Raw genomic sequence first — 11,652 nt, 5'->3', positions numbered from 1 at the left:
AACTCGAAAACCGTATGGAATACAAAAAAACCGAGACCACCTTCAGTGTTGGGCTTTACATGCTCTACAAAATGCAAAAAAGGATGGGTCTCTAGCATTAACGGTTCCCGAATTAGAGACAGTTTTCAGTTTCGGTATCTTATGGCCGCTACTCCCGTGAAAATGCACCGATTGACCCCAAATTCATGGAGATGAAAGATGACCTGAAGGGTAACACTTTCCAATAATATTATTGGTTAAGTCTGTGTAGTGTCTGAATAACAGGGCAAAAAAATTTTTTTTCGTAAAAAATTTCATTTTTTTGAAAATTTTGGCCCATTTGACCTTGAAGTAAAGGTCAAAGGTCAAATCCAAGGGTATATTTGAAATCTACACATATGACTTTTGGAAAGCCGTCTATAGAAATTTTTCCCATAACTCCTTCCGTAGGGTAGATAATTAGCATTTAATTTTGCCATTTTTAGACAAGGGTGCATTGTAATGAGTGCCACACCCAGACCCCAATACCGACAAAGCCCAAATTTTACGTGGAACGAGTTGAGATTATAGGTGACCTAAATCCATGAGATGGGTACGGGGGCCCTTACCGTCTAGGAGGAGAAGCGGTAACGGTAGCCGTCCGGCGGAGCCGGCGGAGCCGGCGGAGCTGGCGGAGCCGGCGGAACGATCCGGACGGGACCGAAACCATGTGTACCGCCAGCGCTAACGCTGGTGGTACAATAAGAAACAAATAAATTACGAATGAGACATTGACTTAAGTACAAAATCATTGGAAGCTTTTTGAGAGAAGTATCAAAACGGCATCATGCATATTTTGCCAGTATAAAGGGAAAACAAAATTAATGTGACTGAGCACATGTATAAAACCAAGTCTAAAAAGGTCAGGTTAGTCAAATCAGGTAAAGAATACAAAATCCATTTACCTAATAATATTTAGAGTACAAAATGTAATTTAATATAAACGTAACTTGTCAACCTAATAAAAGTAAAGTTATTGGTCAAAGCAGAATTGTGTGCTACGATACAGTGATTCGCATGCTGAGCAATGTGACTTGAAATGTTTACTTCAAATAACGTAACCTGCTGTAATCTCAATTATGACAATGTTTACAACAAAACATTTTCAGTATTGCACATAGGTATACAGAGACGAACAATTGTAGAGTATATGTGCAAGTATCTGACCTTATACAAGTGACAATGATCTGCTAAGCCCAAAGTCTGAAAGCTTGAAATTTACTAAATATACACAAGAAAAGAATTTAACAAAATGACATAGGACTTCTTCAACATAGTTGAGTCAATATTAATAATAGTCAGTTTAACAATTCCAAGATGTAGAATTCTCGTCTCATTGCTTCATGAAGTTACCCAGTCAACAAGATGGCCAGATGAAGTAAATATTCATTTAGCATCACCCATTATTAGACTATTATAGAACTTATAATTAAGTTAATTACAAAATGTGACCCCAAGAGGACTTACATTAATTGGTACCTTTACAATGACATAACAAGTTAGGCATAACATAAGACCAGCAGTGAAGATCCACAAGGAAGAGGACAAAGCATGGTCTTTCATAACAGTGGACTAACTAGTCCGTGGGTCAAATAGGGGGACCCACTAAAAAGCTTGCCATCTTATCAGCTAATAGACACTGAATAGATTCCCCACGGCGAGGTATTCAAGTGGGTCGGTCATATTTGGTCCTGGGACTGGCAAGTCCACTATTCTGAATGCGGCCTTTGTCATTATTGACACTGAGGCTGCAAATCCAATAATAGTTATTAAAGGACGATGTAAAATAAACAAAACAATGTATCATAATAACATCTGTGTTATAACAGGGAGCCCAGGCACCATTTTAAGCACCAGTAAATATGATTTTACTGTTCAGCTCATGTAGTTGGTTTGTGAAAATTACTGGACAGCTAGCTGATAGAATGATGAATACAAACACACTGTTTGCCAACTATTTCTGGACTTAAAATGTCTTTCAATGTTGCCATTGTCATATTGATTGTCTACTAAGAGACAGTAGAACTTCATGTGTGGGTTTTCAAAATGCTGTTGACGAAGAGAAGAATTTCATCAGCTGTGGCATGTTAAAAGAGTTAAGTGATTTTGTTCAATCAACAACTAATACTGTAATATCATTGTTTACCTCAGTCTAATATTCTGATGTCTGCCTAAATCTATTAATAAAGCTCATAGCCATCAGTTGGTTATAGAATGCTGGGATAATTCTAAGCCCATGAAAGCATAAATATTGTAATAGTTTTCTTAAATGTTGTAACTATTGTAACACTTTGAAGAATACTGTGCCTCATTCTTGGTCCGGTCAGTAGATGTAATAATACTGTGAAGAGTATAAATATCTGCAGCTGACATCACAGTGTAAAATATTTCAATCATTTCTTATAGTTGGGACTGCAAACTCTTAGGGTCTTGGGGTAATTGTCATGACTGATAATAATTTTTGTCATCAGATTACTTGGAATTACCAGCATTCACCAGAAATTAGTAATAAAAACATGCAACATCACAAGTATCTTTGGTTCCTAAATGTCAAATTAAACTACAGTATGTTTGAGGGCCAGAGTATGTGAAATACTTCTCCTTGGAAATCTCATCAATTATAAATCCCAAAAAGAAAAATCACATATAAAGCGGTTCTACCTGTATTTAATATGTACACTGTACACATAAGTGTCTATATATCATCTTATCACATGAATTGCGCATACATAGAGAGTCAACCATCACTGCGGTACTCCTAGCTCAGAGGACAGAAGTGCAGTGCTTATAGTAGGACATTCTGGATGAATTGGTCAATGATCTTTTCTTGAACTGCTTTTACATTTTCTTCAGCTAAGCTATACAGTTAATATAAATTCTTCGCACAGAAATGATACCATACTTTCTTAGCTTCCTCTTCTTCTAATTTCTTTTTGCTACCGGGATAAAGGTGATGAGTGACCTTCAGAAATTTACCAGGTGCAGAAAATGCTCTTCAAAATAAACATTTTCCATTAAGTTTTCTTCTCATGGTTTCTTTAAGTGCTGGTCTTAACCTCAACACCATATGCCAAACAGCTATGTTGCTTTTTGGAAGTCTTAATATTCGTTGTTGATGATTTAAGATTACCAGTGTCAGGTGAACTTAATTGTTTTTTTTTTTCTAGCATACAAGCTGTTCATCATTTCAGACTGATACTGACCCACTATCTATCTCTTGTTTTTCAAAAAAGTTTCAAAAACGGTGGCTTTATTACAGTAACTTTATAACACACTGAGTTCCTCCTCTCCAACTGTCTTGTGGCTATGGAACCAGACTACTGCTTACCATCCCCCTTGGCAGAATTGAGCTTCTTTACCAGATTTATTTCAGCATTCTTCCTAATTTCATCAAAGTTATAATCCTTCAGCAGCTTCCCATTCTCAAACACTGTCACCAACACATCCTAAAATAAAGGAATGTTGCGAATGGCTGTTTTCATTGTTTTCCATATCTGACAGATAAGCTGTATGGGTAGCTCATTCAAAATTTAAAAAACTTTAAAATATTTAAAATATCTCTTTGAAAATACTTTTTAAAATGATACTACTACTACCCACACACACAAACACATCCCCACCTTTTAACTAACAAAGTGCTTCCTTACTACTGCAATAAGTGTGAGGGTGGCCTTTAAAAACTGTGAATTATGATAATTAAAAAAAAAAGTTGAATGAAGATGGTCATGTATAATGAACTAATTAATATTTTAAGAAATACCATTATGAAAATACATTCCTAAAAGTATTTACCCAATATATGAGCAAAAGGGAAAATATTAGACATTTTCAAATGTTTCAAATACCTTTTTAGGATCACCTTGCCCCTCTTCCTTAGTAACATATTTCCCATCATGCACCTCTAGACTGAGGCGCCCTTTCTTTGATTTTTTGCCCAAGTCTGTCACTGGCTGCTTGAAGACGCTTACCTGAAGATAGAAAAAAATAATTCAGAGGTGAAAAGTAAAAATATTCTTCTGGTTAATTAAAAAAAAATTTCTCAAGGACATGCTCATAATGCTGTTACATTTGTGTCTAAAGTCTACTGGAAGATTACCTTATTGCTGCAATTCTGGGCAAAAATCTTTCGCTGGACAGTACAAAAATGAACACAAAAAATATATGAGAGTAGGTAAAATAAAAAAAACTGTGGCCCTGATAGAGGGTATCTAATAAAATCGGGTGTAGAAATAAAATACTTCTCACCTCCTTCCCATTTATCAGTGCGTAGCTGCACTTGAATGCGCACTTCTGTGTGTCCCTGTCTAGCCTCTGTAACAGAGCTCCGCCACTGCCAAAGGCAAGGTTGTCTGCACTCCACTTGTGACGTTTCATGTTTTCTAAGATTTCCCCTGAAATACAGTTACTTTCTTTATACTTTAATCTTTCCAAAATATTTGGAATGTTCTCCTTTTCATCATGAATGATTTTCTTGAATATATTTTTATAAAGTATATGGGATATTCTCCTTTTCAGAAGAAATGCTTTTCTTAATATTCATCTCCCTCTGTAACACAGATATATGTGAACCTACCTAATGTTTCATAGCTTATTCCATCTCCCTGTATAACGCGGATATATGATGGTAACATCTTGTATCCCTTGGTATTGGTGCTTGTACCAAACTGCTTGCCAAGGATTTCCAGCACCTGAAATAATCATTATGATAAAAAATAAAGTTTAGCATCACTGTTACCTAATTTTTAATGTGAAGTCAGGGATTCAATAGCTACTTATTACAAGTGGAATTAAAATGGGGTTTACATAGCAACTGATTGATTTTTACTAATGTATGCATGAATCTAAACATAATTCTTATATCTATATTTTTATAGATAATGTCCTGAATTTCATTTTTTTTTCTTAAAAATGCACTGGTGCCTATCCTAATTCTTTTTAGTCAGTCTACTTCAATCTTATACTTTTTAAATTAGCATGATCATAATTTAACCAAATTCATATTTAATAGCATTTCACAGTCCATTTTAGTTGGTGTGCAAGAGATGTGGTTGCAAATGAAAAAAATAAACATATAAATTGTAAATATTTTGTTAGTAACGTCACCTTGACAACGACCTCCGGAGGGTCTCCCGAGTCTGGCCTCACGACAAGAGTACCTTCATCTGCACGTTGTTCAATAAGACCCTTCAGCTCCTCTCCCCAGTACTTCTCACAGGCTTTATAGACATCATAACTATCACTGACACATGCTACTAGACCCTTAGGAAACTGGTTCAACATGTTACGGAATGCATCACACTCTCCTTCCTTGCCCCACGACGTTATTGTGCTGAAATAATGAGAATAGACGTACTTGAAAAAAAAAAAAACAAAATCAGAAAAGCTCTCAGTGAGCATGAACGTTTTCAAAAGCAACACAGGTTAAATTAATAAATTATGGAAGGAATCTTGCTGATTTTAAGTGAGCCCACTTCTGACTTATTTTGAAAAAGATATTAAAATTACACCGTCCTATAGATGAAAAGGAAAAATACATAACCTGCTTGGCAAAGATAATGGAAAATTAATAATAATAATGATAATAATACTCTAACTTGTAGTATTTCTTGTAAATTGGCTATGATACCTTTTTTTGCATGGAAATCAAAATTGAAACTTTTCTGCAATAACTCCAGAGAATGAATTTAGAGCTGGCGTAGAGTACTTAGACTACTGTACTACTGTACTATCTGCTGTGCATTATTGTCATTACAAAGATAAATAAGTTCAAAATTAAACTTCTTATCTCATTTGATCATAAATGAGTATTCTCCACAATACTGATGACAAAGTTTGTCTTATAAGGTCCTATTTATTGGTCTGCTTGTTTTTTTTTCTTTTTTTGCCATCTTCCTTTTAATATCACAGCCAAAATGACGGCTGCAGGCAAAATGGCTATCTAACTGGATCATGAATGAGCATTTTATTCAATACAGTATACTGATGATAAATTGCATGTGTATTTAAGTCATTTCCATTGGTTTGCTGATGTCCTTTTCCCCCCACTTTTTTCCTTATTAGCAGTGTTTGCTGTTAATACCACAGAACTGATGAGGACTGCAGATAATAAAACAGGAAACAATTTATGCAGGTGTATTATCTATCATTCATCAGAAAACAATCATGTCTGGTTTGAGCTGCTCACAATGTCATTTTTTTACCCATGTTCTGCTGCTGGTATAGAGAATTAAAACCTTCATTGCTGCAGCCTTGTAAATTCTGGCTTAATCATCGATGCCAGCTATAGTGTCTGAAAATGTAATTTACCTATGTTCTGCTGCTGGGATAGAGAAGCCTGCATTAGGGCAGCCATAGTAAACTCTGGCCACACTGAGTCCAGCTATAGTGTCTGTCCCCATAAAGTTGACCAGGTGGGCACAGCCACCTATACCTGCACTCTGGAAGGGACAAATACAGGGGGTGATAAAAATATTATGATAATTTTTTTTTTTCTTAAGAGACTAAACTTGCTTTTAACTCTTAAAGGGATAATAACTCTTCGTATGAAATCTGTATTTCACAATAAAAACATAGTGAGTGACTCATAAAGATATAATATATTCTGTTTTCCCACAAAAACGGCTGTTATAGCTATTATTCTGATATCTGAGCTTGTCTTTAGACCACGTGACCTCCATTGATGGCTATACTCTGTTAAAACCTCTTAAGAGATTTTAACAAAAAACCAAACTTTTTAGAAAAAAACCAGGGACTAACTTTGAATGTAAAAATGGATTCATTAACCATTGGTTAGTATGGGAAAATTGTTGTTTACTCCAGGAAAATTCATTTTTTGGCCAAAACGAAGAGTTATTATCACTTTAAGTCTGATGTTTCAAAGGAACTTGATCACATGATTGACTGGACCATGTCAGTCTAAACACGGCTGACAAGTGCAAAAACACTTTTAGTCTCTCTAAAAATCATTACTAGGAACTATTGTATTAAATTTAAACAGGAGACAGTGATCAACCTGCTTAACAGCAAAAACAAAGCTGGTTAGACATAATATGATTGATAATTAATTAGAAATTTAAATTTAAATACCAGAAATTTAAAAAAATCTTGTTTCAAGTCTTAAAATTTTATCATCCTGAATCTTATAAAAATGCTGTGAAGAGGTGCAGTACCTTAGTAAAAAGCACTTGCTCTTTCACTCTCTCAATTTTTTTTTATCAGAAACTCACAAATTTTACAGATGATCATTTCTAGCCTACCAGAATACCTTACCTCCACTGATGTGGACCCTCTAAAGCCAAAATCGTGAAGTTTGAATGGTAAACCCTGTAGATTATCTGCGGTCTCATGAAGGTATTTGGCTATGACCTCTTTTTGAGCTCTGGAGTTGGTGGCCACTGTCATTGGGTACCACAGCTGTACTAGGAGTGTCTGAAATGTTGAATTATGTCATGGGAGATGGTTGACACAATGTGAAAAAATGAGGTAAACATATAAACATTAAATAAATTTCATTCATAAGCATTTCAGAGATTTATTTTTATAACATACTGAAGTAAAAGAGACATTTTCTTCATCACTGTCAACTACATTTCCATTGTAACAAAGCTATTTCAATTAATTTTTCTATTTCTTCCAAAAATTTGTCTCGTATACCTACCTCGAGATAATTGGTGAGCCAGAAGCACTTTGGGTCTGTATTTTCTACTGTGACCAGAACATTTTTGTATGGAATGACGCAACCTTCAGGAACTGCTCGGATCCTCAACGGTAAATGACCCCCATGTTCCTGGAGATGACAAAAACCACATCAGTGTGCTATAAATGACCAAACACACACACACATATGCGTGCACATACACTAAAACACACACTTTTTGTTCACATTGAAAATATTAATTAGGCAGAGAACATCTAGAACATTGGACAAAATCAGAAAACAAAGAGAAATTTTTTCTCAGACCTACAAAGTAACAAAAATGTGAAAATTTAAGATAAAATAGTATTACACTAAGTCTTATAATATGTAGTACATAAAATATCACAAGAGTTTTCTGCTCGAATTTTGTCAGGCATCAATACAAAGTACACAGTGTTTTCGAAATATTTCCACAGTGAAAAAAAAGAGCACACAAAGAAGAAAACTGACATTATATTTACATAGCTAAATACTGAACAAACAATCGAAATTGATTTTACCCAGCAGTAGGTCTTATCCTCACATATACTGCCAGTAATCCATTACTCAAATTCTGGATTTATATCAGGACTGCTGTGTATTATATAAAAATTTTGATAACTTGCATTGAGTGAACTGCTGATTTCACTAGGTCAAACAAGCACAATTTTTGTTTCAGTCTTTTTTTTTTCTTTTTTTTTTACACAAAATCAATAGTTGGCCAGTGAAATTTTTCTACTTTTATTCTAAATAATAATTTAATCAATAATAATGTGCGGCTATGCAAAAACCTACTGAATTTAGTATCATCTTTTTCATTCCATTGTATGTCGAAAAAAATGTTTTTTTGCTTTATTTTTTATCAGAGAAAATGTATGATCTTGAACATTCTTCAATGTTTCCATCATTTCAAACCACAATTTTCTCTGTTTTTGAGAGAGACCACAGGGTTGACTGCAATTTTGTTTTGAAAGGTATTTGGGTGGGGTGAACTGGGAAATACAATACAATACAATACAATACAATACAATACAATACAATACAGTAACTGTTGCCTTTAGTATACACACTACATCATGGTTCAGTCAATCAACTCAAACAAAAGTTCTCTTCCATAGATCCTCTTTAATCTTGCCACAATAGCGCAGCCCGACTTTCAGATTTCCATCTCAACACCACCTAATTAACAACTCAGTTCCATTAACTGTGGAGATACTGGGGACGTGATTGGATTATGTGTATTCTGGTCGGCCTCCTGAGTGCTGATAATGAAGTTTGTATGTTGTATGGAGAGGAATCTGACACTTGGCCAATGATCCCTGCTGTGAGCTGTGGCGCTACTCTTTATGTTGGACTGACTTCTCAGAATAACGCGGATGACGTACTTGTTTTTTCAACTTCCTTTTAATAATACATTGAAACTGTTGCAAGAGAGTGAGTTCTGGCAATACTACTGAATAGCCTTGTCCAAGAATGGTCTTGTTTCACATTCCCTAGCAGTGCTAGCACTAAAGGGTTTGAAACTTTTTTTCACATGTAATCACTATTACACATTTAAAGAGATCCTGCATGTAGTATTCTGGCAAAGACTATGCAATACTATGAATTAAATTTTTTGTAATCAAATTTTTTAGCATAATGTCAACCATTATCCATAAGAGTTCAAACTCAAAACATCCCAATGGTAGACACACAATTGTTTAACGGACCCCCAAACATAGGGGTGTTTGCACATGCACACTAACAGACACACACACACACACACACGCACAAATTGGTCCTCATCATCATCATTACCATCCACTTCTGGCTTCATCAGTTAGAGACCTCATCTAACTTATCTGATCAAATCTTGCTCACAAGACCAATGTTGCAGCCTTAGATAAGATCAAAGGAAAACGAGAGAGGAAATAAAAAAAAACACAGTAAGCTTAATTTAAATGAGCATAAAAATACAATATAAAAATCAGTGAAGACCACTGACCAAGACCATCTCTACCCTCAGCCAGCTGTATAAGACACACTACCATACCCTCCTTACCTTGAGAATATAAGTCCACCCTTCTTCGTGGAAAAGATCCTGACCAAAATGAGCCTGATACACTGCCTTGGCCTCTTCAATCTTTTCCTGTGTGACCACGGGACCCAAGAGCCATCTTTTAATGATGTACTGCAGACCAAAGAAGACGGTCTCGGGGAATTTCCCTCCTCTGCTCTCAAAATAGGAGTATATGACTGTGGTGTTTGGAGGGTACTGTTTGTGGTGTGTGACCTGGAATGAAAAATGAGAATAAGTCATCTATATTTACTCCAAATTGACAATAAATCATCTATATTAAATTCAAAGTATTGGAAAAAACTCAACTGTAATGACTTACCTACAACATGCAGTAAATGAAGTTATTGCATTTCACTTCAGTTTAAAATTATAAGAAATGATATATACAACAACACCGTCCAAAAACTGACTGTCAGAATGAAAATCCAAACAAATAATTAACATCAGTTACATATACATATATTTTAAGAATTGATATACACAACAGCATCGTCCAAAAACTGACTGCCAGAATGAAAATCCAAACATATAATTTAAATCAGTTACATATACATATATTTTAAGAATTGATATACACAACAACATCGTCCAAAAACTGACTGCCAGAATGAAAATCCAAACATATAATTTAAATCAGTTACATGTAAATATATTCTAAGAATTGACAAACAACAACATCGTCCAAAAACTGACTGCCAGAATGAAAATCCAAACATTTAAATTTAAAGCAATTGTGTATACATATATATCATTGATCAGGCCCGTAGCCAGGGGGGTTTGGGAGGTTCGAAAGAACCGCCCCTTTTAGTGGGAAAAGGTCCACTCTGGGTAAAATTTGTTCTAGGTACATAATTTTTTTATGGGAAAAGTCCACTATTTCAGAAAAAGAACACCCCTTTTGCTGGCTGAAATTGCTGGCTACGGGTCTGTTGATAATTAAAAGAATAATCATTGATATATATCTCAGCATCTTTGTAAATAATATTCACTGTAGCATTGACATCCTATTCTAGCCAATCATACCAGTGCCATATCAGCACACAGTAAGTTGATATCACTTATCTATCCAGGTCATCAGTCACATTGCGACTCAGTGTTTCAGTGGACTAGCAAGTGAAAATGAAACCGACTTTTTACTGTGCGATTTTATGAAAATAACTATAGACAACAAGCCAATGCAATTCTGGGTCTGCATCAATACGTTTCATTTTCTCAATGTCATAAAACATAAATCAAATATCATGACAGAAAGAAGCAGAATTTAGACTGGAGTCATGAATCGAGTACCCTAGGTTCTAGATTCCGGTATTGTCAGCTCGATCTTGATTTCAACAATACCAATACCAAAAGCGACTCCATCACAAGGTATATATTTAACAAGCTAGCTTTTACGTTGCTCTGACACTCAGGGTAGAATCGAGGTGATACCAAAGCAAAGCCAAGGGTGGTCGGCGACAGAGGGTAACGTTATGACTTTCGCTTTTTCATCGGTTCAAAATATCAATATTGTCCCACATTTCCCGTAAAGTAGTTAAAACTCTTGATACTCGACAAGACAAAATGCGTATACTTACTTTGTAAGAATCGGTAATAAGCAAAATATTCTCGCTGCCACCGGCAGGGTAAGAAGCCATGTTGAGAACTAAGCTGAAATGTGCAAATAAGCAAAAAGTGATGACATCACGGTCCCTGGTGCTTGCCTCTTGTAGCGCCATCTGTCGCCTGTTTGGTTTTGCCAACACTTTTTATATAAAACTCAGTTGCATTGGTATCGTAGTATATGTTTATTGTATCTTTTAGGTAAAATGCCTTTGTTAGAATCTACCTGAATTTCTTTTTTGTTTTTTTTTAACTAACAAACGTCTTGTGATTTACCGGTGGGCGTATCTTGCAGTATTGT

General features: G+C 35.3%; 1 protein-coding gene across 1 annotated transcript; it reads right to left on the bottom strand.

The window, feature by feature from the left end:
- Positions 1-3,136: 3,136 nt before the first annotated feature.
- On the bottom strand, positions 3,137-11,490 carry LOC106177084 (nicotinamide phosphoribosyltransferase). The gene is made up of 10 exons (XM_013559763.2): positions 11,327-11,490; positions 9,735-9,965; positions 7,676-7,804; positions 7,288-7,446; positions 6,325-6,455; positions 5,122-5,347; positions 4,592-4,706; positions 4,264-4,409; positions 3,864-3,986; positions 3,137-3,464 (listed from the first exon to the last, which is right to left on the bottom strand). Exons 1-10 carry the CDS (start codon positions 11,465-11,467, stop codon positions 3,336-3,338), a joined length of 1,530 nt encoding a protein of 509 aa, XP_013415217.2. The 5' UTR covers positions 11,468-11,490; the 3' UTR covers positions 3,137-3,335.
- Between the last annotated feature and the right edge of the window lie 162 nt (positions 11,491-11,652).

This window comes from Lingula anatina, chromosome 6, assembly GCF_051362555.1.
Source record: "Lingula anatina isolate TDL-2025a chromosome 6, LinAna3.0, whole genome shotgun sequence".
NCBI lineage: Eukaryota > Metazoa > Brachiopoda > Lingulata > Lingulida > Lingulidae > Lingula > Lingula anatina.
This window is presented reverse-complemented; position numbering and strand designations above follow the sequence as displayed.